The sequence below is a fragment of the Eulemur rufifrons genome, chromosome 8, assembly GCF_041146395.1.
Source record: "Eulemur rufifrons isolate Redbay chromosome 8, OSU_ERuf_1, whole genome shotgun sequence".
In the NCBI taxonomy this organism is placed as follows: domain Eukaryota; kingdom Metazoa; phylum Chordata; class Mammalia; order Primates; family Lemuridae; genus Eulemur; species Eulemur rufifrons.
Window position 1 is genome coordinate 57,512,344 of NC_090990.1, and position 17,170 is coordinate 57,529,513.

At 37.3% G+C, this 17,170-nt stretch overlaps 2 protein-coding genes across 2 annotated transcripts in view; one reads left to right on the forward strand and one right to left on the reverse strand.

Annotated features, from left to right (window-relative positions):
* Positions 1-17,170, forward strand: part of TNNI3K (TNNI3 interacting kinase) — a 284,808-nt gene that overhangs the window by 210,367 nt on the left and 57,271 nt on the right. The gene's annotated exons all lie outside the window — the stretch shown is intronic.
* The window catches only part of LRRC53 (leucine rich repeat containing 53), a 43,438-nt gene continuing 28,001 nt past the window's right edge, over positions 1,734-17,170 (reverse strand). The window contains exons 2-5 of the mRNA XM_069478077.1: positions 16,536-16,649; positions 13,431-14,246; positions 7,780-8,289; positions 1,734-4,588 (exon numbers count right to left, since the gene is read on the reverse strand). Coding sequence (XP_069334178.1) covers positions 2,211-4,588; positions 7,780-8,289; positions 13,431-14,246; positions 16,536-16,649 — 3,818 coding nt within the window. The 3' untranslated portion in view covers positions 1,734-2,210. The remainder of the gene's footprint in view (positions 4,589-7,779; positions 8,290-13,430; positions 14,247-16,535; positions 16,650-17,170) is intronic.

Sequence of the window (17,170 nt, forward strand, 5' to 3'; positions counted from 1 at the left end):
GAAATTTCATCTGAGATTGGTATGAAGAATTTATCCACTTACTCAAAAAATTGTTTTATAGTTCCTCCAGTGAATCAAACACTGAATTATTGTCTAGTGTTCATTGGAATCGCTAGGCATTGTTTCTTAATGTGTGGGCTGCAAACTTTGCGTTTCACATTACCCTGAAATGTTTTTAAAATGAAGATTTGGGGGCCCTACCTTAAGTCTACTAAATTAAAATCTCCGGGATGGAACCTGAGACTATGCATTTAACAGCACCCCAGGTGATTTGTGCCCAATAAAGGTAGAGAACTAGACTGTTGAAACTGAGGCAAAAGACACTAAAGTCAGAGCAGCTGGCGGGGCTGCTTCTAACAGTCATCCAGTTGAATGGTTACCATGGGGATTTAGGGACAAGGGTATACCTGAGAACTATTTCAAAGCGTACATCATAAACAGGTGAAACACTGGATTTCACAAAGAGAAGAGAGAAAAGAGTCCAGGAGAACTGTCATCACTGCCTTCTGAGAGTCAGCTAGTGACCAAGAACTCATTAGGCCCTTAGATGTCAGGGATATTATTGGCAGTGAGAGGGAAGAGAACAAAGCTAAGGGCCCCACAGTGCTTTTAAAAAATAGGAATAGGAAAAGGAAAGATAGCTACCAAGAAAAAAGTAACCTGATCTACAAAGCTGAGGGAACTGTCAATTAGAATAAATATATCATGCAAGAGGTTGGTATAGATGCCCTTCTCACCTTAGAGGCGGTTAACAAAATGAAGTGAGATCGGGGAAGGTAGACAGATGGCATAGGAGTTAAGCTCAGGCAGAGAGTCTGAACAAAAATAGAGGGAAGAGGAGTTAGAGTTAAAAGCAAGGAAATGTTGAATCTTAGTGAGAAAAGAGGAAAAAGAGGGGTAATAAGGTCAGGGACTTTCAGAATAAGAAAGTTCTATCATTTAGCAATTCTGAATACGAAGGGAAACTACATAGGTGGGGCATGTAAACAATATTTATGTTGTTCTAATAAACTTTTAGGCTTCATAAAGCTCGTTTTTTAATAATAATATTATTAATAAGCCAAATGTAGACATAAGATACAGAGACCTACACAAATATAGAGACAGGAGAAGAGGAAGCTTGTTTCCTTTTTAAGCTTTTTTTCCCCCACTAGAAAATGTGAAATATTATGATATTCTATATTGCGAAGGTATGCTTTAAACATTTTACAGGGGTGTCAATAATAAAATTCTTAGAGTATATCTATATTTTTCACGTAAATGTGGCTTTGACTGAGAGATGTTTATTCTGTTACTGCTTTTAAATCTAATATTTACAAGCACATTTAATTCTGGTGCACAAGGAGGTATACTCACACCAAACAATAGTGGCATGCTAAACTCAAGAGATCAAACCTTGAAAGCTACATGCTAATGGGTTATTCGGTTTTCAAAATCTTAAATTAATGACAATTGGCAATAAAGCTCCTTAAAATTCCTTTTGTTCAGGATCCATTGTGTTGATCTCGAAGCCCTGTTTGTTCTTACAAGATGATTGAAGCTGAGATCTCCACCTAGTGGATATATAAGATTTTGCAGAATTTACAGAAACAGCCTCCCATCCCTGGAAATCCTTAATTTTATTTCTCTTAGAGAAATAACAGGTTTTAAAGACTTCTACTTAAGATCTAGGATAACTGTCAACAGAACAATTGAAAATAGATGAAATATACCAATATACACATCAGATAGACTACAGTTAACAAACAAAGCTGAATTTTCATTTTCATACTATAATTAGGAAAACAGATCAGGCACAAATATGAATATATAATCATCTGTGTGGAAAGCAATATTGTAATACCACTAATTGAGATGTGTATAATAATTTCCATAAAATAAACATCAAATGTAAATCTGTTCAAATACTTTTTTCTTATTTAATCTTTCATTTGTTTGAGGGTTTTTGTTGTTTGTTTGTTTGTTTTACATGTTGTTTGCTTTTCCAGGACTAGGAAAAACTTTTCTTATTCATTTTCTTCATTCCTTAGAAAAGCATACTCGGTTAATTGTGTCAAACATATCTCATGGCTCCATCTTTGTGTATTATATTAAACTGTGTGCTTTTATTTTATTGATAACAAAGAATTCCTGAGGATTTGTCCTCCAAAATGATGCACTTGAAATGTTTGCAAAGGCTAGTGGGTGTTTGTCTATCCTTTTGAAGAAAGCTACAGTAAAAAATGATTATTATTTGAGTTATTTTGTTCACTTTGTTCTGCTTCTAAACGTGATGTATTAGCATATTCAGCAGATGGTGGATACGGTACAGGTTTTGGAGCAGAGTTTTCAGCTTCATTTATTCTGCTAGGAATTAGAGGCACCTCATTTTCTGCCTCAAAACCATCTCTTAACTCTGGTAAGAGGGAGAGCACTTCATGTGTCTCCACTGTCATTGCACCTTCTTTACGTGCATTGTTATCTTTATCTGGTTGAATATTTTGAACTTCTCTCAAATTATGCATATTACTGTTAATTTGAAAATCTATTTCACTATGAAGTATTTTATTTTTGGTTTCATGGGAACTTGTGATACTCAAATCTTTAGCTGTAATGTTCTCCACGGCAGAGCTTGAACCATAAAATATGTGTTTTTCACTTTTTCCATTTTCCCAAGTTTGCTGCTTTTCTTTTGTAGCGCCTGTTAAGGTCCTTTGTGTGGTCTGAATTAACATACTAGAATCTGTCTTGCTTTCATAAAGCATATTTTTCTCTTCTTTTGCTACTATTTTTATCTCTAGTGCTTCAGTGCCATCATCTCTGGGCAATGCATTTGTGCTGTCAATTCCTTTTTCACTACTTTTGGTTAGATGCCAAATGGCTTGACTACCAAGAGGAGAAATCCTGATATCCTTGGGAAGCTCTATTCTATTTTGGTGTGGAATCGAATTTGTCTTCCTAAGTGATAGGTTGTTCTTGGATTGTGTCTGGGAAATGAGAGAGGAATCATAAGTTTCTGTTTCAGGAAGTTTTTTTCCTACACCATTTCCTTCCTTATCCGTAATACAATTTTCCACAATCTGGTGTAATATTGGGGGGGTTGTCATTAATGTTTTTTCTTCATTTCCAAGTTGTTCATGACTTGAGTTTTGTACTTTGTGTTGTAAAGCTTGGTTTTGGTCTAAAGTGTATTCCTTGTTCAAGGTGTCAGTCTTGTAGACACCTAAAAGTTGTGTTTGATTCCTCGAGGACAAAGAAAACCGATTTAGCTCACTGGTCTTTGATAGGTTCTGCTCCATGTGCTCAGTGGGCTCTGTTGCCCCTTGGTCAGTAGCCCCCCTGGAATGTTGGGATGGGAAAACGTCATTTTCTGTCTTTTCCCGAGTAGTAGTTGGTAAATAACTGGGAACTTCCCATTCTAGCTGAGTTGCACCTTCCGTTTGCTCAGTTAAGAACCGAGGGGGTGAGTGCCGGTGCTCCGTGTCAGTGGACACAAGCTGAGGCAGTGTTGGCGGGTTTCCATCAGGAATGGGACCGGCTGGGTGGCAGTTGCCTTCCGCAGAGCTCTGGTTGACTATAGACACGTTTCTAGCACTAAGCACAGGGACACTTTTAGTGTTTCGTTTGTAATGCGGGGCGTGCTTTGGGGCATGTTTGAGAGGCAGCCTCTTTGAAGCGAGTCTAACATGGTTACTCTCTGGCTGTTGAGGGAAATCTGCAGAAGACACAAGGTTTCTTTTGGCTTTTTTCTCAGACATTTTGGATAATTTCTTGGGAGGTAACAATACTTGTTTGCATTCCTTCGAGAGTTCTGGCAAGGATTTTTCTGGATGTACTCTGACTTTTCTAAATGGATGTAAATTTAATTTTAGCCTTAAATTTTGTCCTTTAATTTTCCCTTTGAGGTCAGATTGATTGGTTCTCTTCTTTTTAAGAATCTGTGAATCAGTAAACCATTTTTGTCCTTTGTTTCTTTCCCCAGGATTGCTACATTTTTTGAGATCTAATTTAGTCAGTTGGTTACTCAGATTTTTCTGCTGTTTCCGGTGGGTTGATGTTTGAGGTAACATCACCAACTGATTTTTTTCAACTAAGTCAGGATCATGGAAGCTAACCTTCTTTGGGGAATATGGTTTCTTGATTTTTGTTGATAACCCTGGTAAATCTATGTTCTCCCTGCTCATAAGGAATTTTTCTATTGCACTGTTAATTTGGATTTGTTCCTTCTCGGGCTTTGATTTTTCTCTACGATTTGGCTTTTTTTCTGTCACATAATCTTGAAATTGATCATAGGGCACATATTTACAGATAAGAGAATTATATGGTTGTAAATACCTAGGTCTGCTCTGTTTTAACAGTCCACAAGGATCATCATATTTAGATCTATGTTTTTGTAAGATCTTTTGTATGTAGTGTTCCTCAGGCTCACAAGGCTTGAATGATGAGCTTGTAATAAAATGTCTCTGCTTGTGAGACTGTAAGCCATTGTCTTCTTTTTCTATTGGAGGCTGCCATGATTCATTTGTTAAATGCTTTTCAAGACTTTCTCTTGCCAAGGCTGAAGCGGATGTTGCATATCTTCTTCTAAATGTGTCACTGCCGATATCTGCTGAACAATAAATGCAAGAATTTAGCACTGGGCAGAGTTTTATTGCCCCAACCAAACAGATGCTTAGAAACCTTATGAAAAGAGTATAAATGACTCCTTTGATTATGGCAATTCTTGAATATTTCCTAATTTTTGACCAAACAAACAAAAGGCATTTGGCACTTTGCTATGTTTGCAATGGCACTCTTTATGGCCACATTTCAATCAGTTGTAATGCTGACTTAAAAGCTGTGGTATTAGAAATATTAAATGTTATTCATAGTGGTACATCTTTAGCTTGGTTGTTGGTTAGATTAGCTTTAAATATGAATAATATCAAAATTCTTTTCCAGTGGCCATAGTAATTTTTTTCTGCATTCATTTTTCCATTTGGACCTCTAATATTGAGAAGAACATGGATGCAATATTGAGTAATGTTCAGGTTTCAAACAGAGAACAATATAGACAACAAAAGAGAAATACTGTGATACTATTGGCTAAATGAAAGCAGAAACCATATCTGTTTTATTTCCCATAACTTAATATAATGTTCATCACATATTTGTTAAATGAATAGATATTTTGGAATATGGCCTGGTTTGTGTTATAGCAATCTTTGCCCAAGACTTTTAAATGATACAGGTTAATATAATATTAATAAAACACATTAAATAATATTAATGATAAAAATAACAGTAAAACCATTGATTGGGTACATGCTAAGAACTAAGCATTATTTTAAATATTGTACATTCACTATCTCTTTTAATATCCACAAGAGACACGATCCATTGGACAAGTCCTATTATCTTATAACTTTTACAGATGAAGAACAAGTTTAGAGGGGTTGAATGTTTTCCCCCACTCACGTATCAGCTAAATGATGTGGCCAGGACTTAAACCCAGGTCTGTTTAACATTAAACCCTATTCTCTTAACCACAATGTATATTAAATTTAAAATGACATCCTACCAGTATGCTTTCTATTGTTTTGTGAAATTGTTTTATCCAGAGGAAGAAAGATGTATTTCTATTCAGTGGGAAAAAAGGAAGAGGTGAACTAAACTCCAGTCTAGCATCTAATTCTAATCTAAGATCTGCCATCAATTTCTGGGTGACTTTGGAGAAACTATTATACTTTTGTGTATTAGAAGGTTGGACTAGATGAAAACTTTATGGGAGTATACAAATTATTCTATGGAAAGAATTTGTATCCTTTATCAGATTTTCTGAGAGTTCTGTGACTCAAAGATAAATATTAAGAACTATTGGACTAGATCATCTTTAAAGTCCCCTCAACCCCACAAATCTATGATTCTGTTTCCAAGTTAGAAGACATGATGAGAGTGGCATTGTCTCCTTACTGACATCTATTCTGGAGCAGGTGTGACCTTGGATATTTTCTCCTTAAATACCTGCCCTCCCCAGCTCCAGTACAATGCCTGGAATGTAGCAGAATTTCAGGTGTTTCTTTCATTTTTACTGTTTTTGTAATTTTTATTGAGGTAAAACATTCATATATAATTTACCATCCTTACCATTTTAAGTGTACAGCTTAGTGGTAATAGATACATTTGTATTCCTATTTTCCTTTTCATCTCCCCCTCCCTTCCCAGCCTCTGGTAACCACCAATCTACTCTCTATCTTCATGAGATTCAACTTTTTAGCTCCCACATATGAGTGAGACGTGCAATATTTGTCTTTCTGTGCCTGGCTTATTTAACATAACATAATGGACTCCAGTTCCATCCATGTTGCTGCAAATGACAGAGTTTCATGCTTTTTAATGTCTGGATAATATTCCATTGTGCATATATACCACATTTTCTTTATCCATTCAATCCATTCATCCGGTGATGGTCCCTTAGGTTGATTCCATATTTTGGCTGTTGTGAATGAGCATGGGAGTGCAGATATCTCTTTCATATATTGATTTCCTTTCTTTTGGATATATGTCCTGTAGTGGAATTTCTGGATCCTATGGTAGTTTAAAAGTAATCATATTGATCTGACAAGCCAATGTTTTCGGTGTGAAATGGTTAAGAGGCCACATTTCCTTTGGTGTAGGAGTTTACCACAGAGAAGTTAATGCACTGGACAAAGCTAAAAGCTAAAATGAAACATCTGCCTAAGGTATGAGTCTATTGAAAGGCTAAGTACTTAATTCTTTATAAAATATAGCAAATCTAATCTGATTTCTTTGGCAGATGTTTCTTTCAGTAGCCATCCCTCTCCTGAGTCAAATCATCAGCCCCTAGAAACTAGTAAGAATGGGGAGTACAGAGGATGCAATAGAATAAACTCACACAATTCCTTATGCCATACATGTAATAACATATAGTTTCATTCTTATCCAATTGTCCCCAAATCGATCGTTAGGGCCAGATCCCCATGGTAAGAAATTCTTCGTACAGCACCTCTGTCATTCATATTCTTAGAGAAAGCTCTGCTTGTTGTAAACCAATTCAAATAAATGACAGGAACCTCTTTACAGAGCAGCTGTCAAAGTTTTCACTGCCGAGCCTGAAAGCATCGCCTCACTATTCAGGAAGAAAAAGGAAGACATTTAATTCATTGCCTCCACCTAAATATTGACATCGCCCATGTACAGTGGGTAGATGTCACGGCCAGATTCACTTGGCTCCCAACATGGGACAATGAATTAAGTCCTGACTTTCCCTGAACTGGGAAGTTATCATCCCTGACAGCTCAGCAAGCAAAGTATGTTTCTTGACATCATTCCTGAAATGAATCACTAGCATTAGAAGGCCCATTATTCTAACATGTCATGCTCTGGGAAGGTTGCTTACTGCAGAATTGGCATTAGAGCTCGAAGGATGTTAGAATAAAAGCTGATACTCACTGTCCCATAAATCTTAACAGCACTATTGCTATTTAAGAGGCTTAAAAAAAAAAAAAAACCAACCAAACAAACAAAATTCTTGCTAGATGTTAGGTCTCAAAATTTACTTTTAGCAGACAGGAGATGCACTCTAATCTCCTGAGGGTGGAGATACGCCATCTCCACCTCACCCCAAATACCACCCCCCACACACACACACAAAACAGGCCCAGCATCTTTCAGTCTTTAGAAGAACAGACTGGTACTACAGTGATTTTTATAGCATTTCCTGTTGAGGAAATTAAAGGAGGCTTCCTCCTTCAGAGAGAATTAAACAGAGTAGGATTTTCTAAAACAAGACAACCTCACCTATTGTTTTTATCGCATGCTGTGGCAGGATTTGGACTTCGCCAGACTCAAGATTCCTTAGCTTTTCAACTGTCTTTGGACAATATCTTGTAAGTAAGCCTGCTTCGTTAAAAGCTGCCATATTCCCAGGAGGCTCTGAACATCCTGACTGTAGCAATCTGCCATCCAGGCAAAAAAAAGTGCTGTCTGCCCCACGCTCCTTCCCTTTCAGGTTTCTAAATGATCCGTCAAGGGCTGCAGACTCAGAGGCCAATGTTGCTTGATGGCTGTTTTCCTGTAGAAGTGGCATTTCCTTTCTGGACCCCACAATGGACATGACCTTTATCTCGTTTTCCTGAGTTAAGTGGCAGTTACAGTATCCCTTAGCGTGGTAATTTCTTGCCTCATGAGCACACAGGGGTTCATCGAAGGTTCTGCAACAAAGGTTTTCTGATGTGTGTTCATTTGCTTTGCCTTGTTGGAGTTTCCAGTTAAATACAACTAAACCTAGGCAAGTGAGACCAACAGCTCCTGTGACAAATAGAGAGACCATTAAAAGATAACATCATAGGAAGAAACATATAAATCACCAAATGTGAAAGCCACAAATATAAAGGTTAATGGCTTAAAGGGTATCAGAATGGCTGGAATGTCTATCAGCATTTGGAAAAATATCAGTCCAGACAGAGGCTATTTCATTGACATTGTTCTGCTTTCCAATTTGGATCTTTCTTTATACATATTAAAATTAAAAGAAACAACACCATCTGGAATCTCTTTGGTAGAAAAAAGGGCTTTTTCATGAACTGAAATTCATTCAAGATAAAATAATTCCTGCAGTAAAATTATTTTTCTGCCTATGGAAAACCAGTTTAATTCTCAAATTCCTATTTCTTAATCTCATACTCAATAAAAATAGACTACATTTAGTATATACCCTAAAATTCTCATATCCCCAACCCCCCCTCCCAAAACAAAAATTGATCCTACCTTGGCATATTTTTAATCATCCCTAAAGACTCACTACCCCTCTAGCTCATTGGCTTCCCATTAGCAAAAAGGTCAAACTCCTTGGCATTCAAGATTTGATGTAGTCTGGACATTACCTCCCTTCCTAGCCTTATTTTTCATTCTTCTTCACATTCAACACTATGTTTCAAACTCTGCAATTCATTACTCTTAAAAACACTATGTTTCAAACTCTGCAATTCATTACTCTTAAAATGCACTTCTTTGCCTTTGTGTATGCCCTTAGTGATGCTTGTAATACCTTCTCCTGTCTCTGCTTATTTGAATTTTATTTATTCTTTAAAATCTAAAGCATTACCTCTAAATTTCTTTTTTTGGGAGGGGAGGGGCAGCAGCAAAAGCAGCCAGCCAGCAGCACCATACCTCTATATTTCTTGATGTCGTAGCTGTTTTTTCCACTTACAAAAATTGCTCTCTTTTATGAACTCCCATGATCAAGGGAAGTATTAATACATCTAATCTCAGACCTCCTGGTGCTATCATTTCATGTTGTATATAAGTATAGTTTGTCCTCCAAATAATTGTAAGGTACAGTATTTCTCAAACCCAGGTGTGGACTCTAACCTTTTTCTACATCACTTTTTCTCATCTTGACAAATGGCATCTTCAACCACCTACATGTTCAAGCCTAAGTCTCTGAGTCATACCCCAACTATCTATCACAGGGCTTTTCCTTGTTTCTTAGAACTTATAACAGCATATTGTTATGTTCATTTATTCATTTGCTTGTTCACTGTCCTCCCCTGCTAGAATTAAGCATTGTGAGGCAACAGAGCTTTTCAATCTTGTTTAGCATGTTTTTAAGAGATGAGGGTCTTGCTATATTGCCCAGGCTGATCTCAGACTCGAGCTCAAGTGATCCACCTGCCTCAGCCTCCCGAGTAGCTGTAGCTGGGACTACAGGCGTGTGCCACCATGCCTGGCCAGTATTGTTCAACATTCTACCTCCAGGGCCCACAACTCTGGCACAAAGGAGGTACTCCAGAAATGTTTATTGAATATTTTTAAATAAATAAAAAGTATTCAGCTTATAAATTCTGCTAATGGAAAGCACTGGATGGTCTGATCTTACAAATATCCAAAATGGTGATTAAGAAGACATGGTGTCAGTACAGATTGAGTATGGAGATCTGTGTTCTAAGCCCATGTCTGCCCTAGGGTGATTTCCTCCTCTGAAAATGAGGATAGTGAATGAGGCAACTTCTGCATTCTGGGTTCTTTGGCTGCTCTATGCCTGGTTCTCTCAACTGGAGATAATATTGATGAAAACATGATTTTTTTAAACTTGAATGAAAAGGAAGGATGTTAGCCATTATTGTTTCATTTTTTTTCTGTTAAAGATGAAGATTAAGCAGAGAATAGCAGTTTCTGATAAAAATCCTCCAACCATTGTATAATTTCCAGATCTTGAGATCTTATAATCCATTTAAATTTATTTGGCAATAATCCACTCTTAGAAAGTGCCACACCGTATTGAAATAATTTGATCTCTATTAGAGGCATAACATTTTTTAAAACTTATAGCGAAAGTTAGATTATAATCCTTGTACTGCCAGATTCTAGAGTTTAGATTATTCCAAATAAGGATTTTGGTTTTAAAATGTTAAAAAAATATGAAAATGATAAAATTTAATAAACACTTATTATCTCTTATATGGAGTAAGAAAACTCAGGATTCAAAAACTATGTTCTGACTTTTTACTTGAGTGTTTTCTAATCTCTCTGAGCCTTATTATTCCTCCTTTCTCAAATGAGAATAATTAATACTACCCAGGGATTAAGTGAGATAGTAGATGTGATATATTTAATACAGTGTTGTGATACAGTACAGTTCAATGAATGGTCATTGTGGTTTGTGGTTATGATTATGATTGCTGCTGCTACTGTTTACATTTTGTATTGCTCTACTGGGTCCTGGAAACTCCGCTGTTAGGGGAAAAAAATCCAAAAATCAAATCATTAAGGGAATATTTTATATGTCTGAGCAGTTATATAAACCAAGTAATAAAGAAAAGAAAGTTTTCTTAAAGACATGTATCAGCCATTGAAAGAGAGCAAACATAATCTGATGATAGGATAAAGTTTCTTCTCTAATTGTGTCTAAATGGCAAGGACCCACTCACTCTCCAGCTGTTGATACTGGGGTGTTTCTGTACCCCACAACCATTCAGGTACGGTCACCTTCCATTAGTGCAGAGAGCAAAGGCAGCAAATGAAGATTGTAGGCAGGATGAACAAGCTATTAAGAATATGTTTGAATTTTCATTGTCATGGGCATTGTTTCTATTTTTAAAAAGTGTTCTAACAATCTTTCTGAGGTGACAAAGAAAAAAATGGCAAAATTAATGACAACTTCTTACTGAAGCATTAGAAACATGTAACAGCTTCATGAAAACTTTTCATCCACCAGGTCACAGAGTAAGTGTCAGGATATTAGTGTTTGATGCCAAATAACCATGTATTAGTTTTAAATTCACAGAATATGGTTATTTATATTCCTTTGAATTTTGATTACTTAGTTATAGCTGAAGAAGAAAATGGAATCATAGCCAAAATTATAGTTCTAAGTCATTTCCCCACAATCCTGAGGTACAAATAACTCATCATACTTTTACTTCAGAAGTGGCATTTTAATGGAACAAATTAATATAAAAATAAGTCTTTTTAAAGAAGAACGTTTTCTCAAAATAGTATATTAACAATTACTCAATGAAACTACATTAGTATGATAATTAATTTCATACACTAAAACCAAACATGTATGTAAACATATTTATAATTTAGCATAATTCATTCATGTATATTAAGCTTCCTATCATTTGACAAAACGTTTGGAATCCTCTAGAATTTGTATACGTTGCTACACTAATGGAGAGGTGTTAACTTAGCAAAATATATTTATGAACATATATTTCTGAATATAGATGTAAAAGATAACCTAAAAAATACTAAACATTACCCTATAATGATATTTCCAAAATGATATCCTATAGAACATGAATTCAATGAAATCTTCTGTGAAAAAAAGGTTCATGCTTATTTAAGTTCAAGGAATGCTCCACATTGTATCTTCCTCTTAGAGATTCATAATGCTCATTAGAAAATGAAAGGTTATAAGAAGTGCTGCAATAAATAAGCCTATTTTACCTTGTTTAAAGTAGCATTTCCCAAACCTATTTGAACCCACCACCTATTGCTTATGTGTGCCTCTGCGTGTGTTTTTATTGGTATATCTATCATCTATTAGAACTAGTATTCTAAAAAGCACATTTAAGTAAAAATTCTCTGCTGCCCTATCACTTTTGTTTTTTCTGGTAAATTATTTCTTAGCACATATAATCACTGACATGGTTACATAGTTTTTAAAACAATTTCTTTCTGAGAAAATTTGAATTTTCTTCCAAGTGAGTTTGATTACTGGTGGTAGTTCCATTGTCTAGACCTGATGCTAGTCTTCATCTATCCTGATTAAAAGTGTAACTGTTAGGAGGTAAAAATACAATGTTCAATTAATTCACTGGAAATGTGCTATGGAACAATGATTTATAGCACATATTCAAAATACATCAGTTCAGTCCTAGACGCCATTTATCGGCCTCTGCCGTTCCAGCTTTAGAGCACTACACACATACACACACACACACACACACACACACGCACGCACTTCTCATCACCATGGTTACCCACAGGTGCAGAGGATTCCACCAGACGCTGAGAATATAGGGAAAAACACACATCAAGGTAAATTACTCAAGAAATCTCATGTGTCTTTGGTCTTGAACTAATGACCCCAAGCATCATTTTATATCATTAATCCAGTGAGATCTAATGATAATATGCATAGTTTAATATATTTTAAATTACCATAAAAATTAAAAAGTTGCATATTATCCTCCCCATACTTGGTATAGCCAGGTATGGGCCAAGTTTATGAAAGAGTTGGACAAACAAAAATCATAGAAGAATTCAAAACTCCCAAACAGGAGGAAAATAAAGGCACAGAAAGGTAAGATAACTTGCCCAAAGTCACACAGCTAGTGAAAGCAGAGCCAAGATTCAAAGCTAGGCAATTGAACTGCAGAGCTCACATGCTTAGCTACTGTGCTATACAAACACTGAAGGTTAAGATATGTAATTGTCACAGTGGCATCTCCTTGTGCATCTGTGAAAGCCCACTGACTCTTCCTATATACCATAAAGAGCCACACAAATGTGAATGCCTTGACAAAAGGGCCTGCGTCCCATCAGTTTTTTATTACCTGTCTCCTAGTATCATAGTAAATGCACCACTACTCTTTGGTAAATGGATGATTGATGAAATACAAATATTGTTTCTGCATTACACACAAGAAAACTGAAGTCTACGTAACACGTTAACTTAAGATCACAATGCTAGTTATACCAGGACTAGAACTTTTGAATTTTGGTCCAGGGCTCCTTCCTCCATGTTAGACAGCTTCTCTGCAACAAAAAATTCTTGCAACCTGTGCCAAATCTAATATCCTCCCACATCTACTGGCAACCTCTCCCTTCCACAGCCCTGGCAAACTTCCCCAACTGCCTAAGAAAGGTGTCATTTAGCATACTTTGAGAATATGGACAAGAGAAGGGAGAGGAGAAGGACACACTTCTCCATGGCATACCTGCAAAGCCAAGGACAGTCAGCAGGGCCACATCCTGCCCTGGGAAGAGGGGACTTCTGTCCTTTAGAACCAGAGTGAGATTGGGGGCTCTGGAATCACAGTTGGTCTCAGACAGCCTCAGCATACTCTTTGCAGATGCCACAGCTGTGGTGGATGGCTGGCAATTTAGGTCCTTGGCATTCCTGAGCGTGTGAGCAGAAGACTTAATGTAGTTTCTTAAAAACCGAGCAAGAGGGTGGAGATCACAAGTACAGCTCCACTGGTTCTTATCTAAGCTTAGGAGGATTAACTGCTTCAGTGGAGTAAAAACGTCTGGCATGTGGGCCAACCTATTTCGGGAAAGGTCCACTTCCTGTAGTTGAGGCAGGGGCCGGAAGGCATCTTTCCCAATGTAGGAAATAAAATTGTTAGATAAATCCAGATGCCTGAGATTGTGGAGATTCGTACCTCCAAAAGAACTGTCTGTGAGATTAGTGATCTGATTCCCATCCAGCTGGAGCCGGGTGAGGCCCCTGGTGTTTCGGAACCAGGCCCCTCGCAGGGTGCGGAGAGCATTATTGCTAAGCACCAGCACCTGCAGGCTGCGAAGCTTGCTGAAGGTGTGATCGGTGAGCGACGAACTGGATATTTGGTTGTGCTCCAGCGACAGTGTCCGCAACTTTGTAAGGCCATGCAGAGCGTCTTCCTGAACATCCTCGATACCATTCCTGCTCAGGGAGAGCAGGGCAAGATTAAACAAGAGAGACAGGTTCGTGCTCTTGATAGAGGAGAGGTATCCGTCAGTGATGATTAAAACCCTGGTGGTCACAGGGGCTGCTGTGGGGAAGAAAAGCACAGACTGGAAGCAGGATACACATGAGTGGGAGGGGAGTACAGAGGAGAGCAGACAGAATCAATACCCTCTGAGCAATCTTATCACCTGGGTAAGAGCAATAAACAAAATGAAAATGATTCTCTGACTTCTAAATTTAAGGGGAAGCTGGCTATTTATAAGAATGATGGATTTTTATATTCTTTGTTACTATGACATGTTTGTTTGAGAAACATAAACCCATCTGTTCGTTTAGATGTCAAAGCTAATTCAATGTTTGGGATTATCTTCATTGACGTGATTTTGAAGGCGGCTCTCTGGACTTCCTCCCTTGGAGGCCGTGTACTGACCTGCTCTAGCCCTGCAGCTCCAGCAGAGATTCACCTAAGAGCCGAGCCTGTGTCTGAGCTTCCTAACCAGTTTTCCACTAGCAATATATATTTATGCTGTGAAGTCAATCATCTTTTCTCCCAAACATAAAGGTATGGGTTAGGGCGGGAGGAGTGAGAAGGAGCGTTGGTTTGTGCTTTTTAGCTCCAGGCTAAAAGTTGGCAACTTGGTAAGGATCTATATTCTCTCCAGACAACCCGAGGATCTGTCAGTGGGGCTCTCATTATAGCCTGGGCCATCTTGGCCTCCTGTCTAATATCTGTTCCCTCCAATGAAGTCCATCATGTGATGACAGGTGGTACCCAGGGCTTCCAACTGTTAAATCCCTTCACCATAATCACCTCAGAGCTATCACTGCTCTGTCATTAGAAATCAAAGCATTTTAACTCAATAAAGATGTATTATAATCAGGAGTTATTGTAACACATCTTTATCATGCTAAAATTGTTTTGACTGCAAATGACAGTGTCATAAGGATAGAGGAGTCCATTGTCACTGGGAGGTCTACAGGTGATATTAGAATAGTCAACCATGGGGGAAGCAAATCACAATTCCCATAGGAAATTCAGACTGCATCGCTGAAACAAAGAGATAAAAAAAAAATGTAAAAGACAAAGAATTCTCAGAGTGCCTTCTTTTGGAAGAATGGCTTCCATCCCCACAGCACAGGCAAGCTTAAATCATAGTGATTTTTTTCAGCATTTATTATTAATTATTTGAATTCTGTTAATTCTGGCAAGTTTGGCATTTTATTCCTCTCATCATTGTTTTGAGATGGGATAGAGGAGTTTTGTTTTTATGGGTCCTAGTCCTTTAGGGATTTGTCAACTCTGAATGGAGAGGCTGTTATTTCTGTCAATTACTTCTTGTCTAGGACTAGACAGAAACTCTGCTCACAAGTCATCCATTTACATTTCTGTGCTTATGAAATCTAACTTCACATTCTGTAAATGAGAAGCAGGATATAGAGGTGCAACAATGTAGATGAAAAATACTTGTTTCATACAGACATCAACCATCTCTGATCAGAAAAAAAAATGTAGTAAAATCAAGAAATTCATTTTAGAAGGTGGGAGTTTAGCATTCGAGTGTTTTCAATACTGATCAGAAACTGTGTACACACCAACCAGCCTTGAAGCCGTCTCTCTCCTGTCAGGGATGGAGATAATGTCTACCTCCTCATTCTCACAGAGTCATAGGATTTTAGAAATGGAAGAAATTATCTTCCTCCGCTCTATCTTAACTCAGGTTTGTTTCTGGAAATTTTCCATTGGCAGAGCTTATAGCTTGTTTATCTCTTCTTGGATATCAGGATGTAAATCACATTCTCCTCAAATTTGTTAATAAGGTGTCTTATTAAATTGTTGACTTAAGCAAGCAATATGTAATGAATACAGGCAGTGTATCTTGTTAACATTTCTACAGCTCATTTACCACCAATAAAAAAAGACCAGACTTTCAAAATGAGATGCACTTTGATAATAATCTGTTTCATTGGTACATCAGTTAATCTTACTAATGCTGAACAATTGCAGTTCAGGTTTCTGATGTATTTATATTTCTTTCAGCTGGTGGTGGTAGGGTTCAAATCTGCACAAAGCATGGACAAAAATATAATTAAAGTTGTCTGTTTTTTAAGTGTTTAGCTGCTTGAAATGGTGATATTCTTTTACCATAGCAAAATATCTCAATTACCTCTGAAGGTCTTAAAATAGTTTTGATTGAGTCCACCAGGAACAGGAAAATAAAATGTTACCAGGCTCTGTAGTCACTGTAAAAGTGGGCTCTTTAGAAGGTTACCTTTTTCAGGCTGAGCCCAGAGAGCAGTCAGTACAATGAAAGGCAAGGCAATGAATTTTCCAGGTACACTGAACACCACTTTTTAGAGTTATTGGTTTTATTACCTACTATATAGGTGAGCTGGTGACAGAGGGTTACATCTTTGGTGCACACCACACATGACGCAGGGCAAGCTGCCACCAACCGCTGCATGATAGCAAAGAGTGCGAGCCATCCACCTGAAAGGAAAGTAGAGGGCAATGCATATGGTACTGTTGGCATTTATTACCCCTAACTGTAGTATATACAACTCATGAGGCATTTTGGTAATTTCTGCTGTTCAACGAACACCTTTGTGTTCTCATAAAATGCCAGGTAAACATGGCTACAGTCCTTAACGTGCATAGAATTTAAACTGAAATGTTAAAGCATTTGACTATAAATTCAGAGTTCATATCCAGGGCACACCCACTACTAGAGAATACTAAAAAAAATTAAGGTACTTTGCAAAACATTTTACAGTTTGTAGTGCTTTTGCACAAACATTATCTTATTTAGATCTCTTAATTTTGCAACCCAATTTGAGGCTGAGGAAAATGACGCTCAAAATGGTTAACAAACCATTCAAAGTCACATAGCTAGTAGGTATTAAACCAAGTCTTTTAAATTTTGATCCAGTGTTCTTTCTAGTATGCAGAAGCTAATCTTAGGCACTGAATCTTACATAATTACAATCGAATTATTATTCCTTACGGATTTA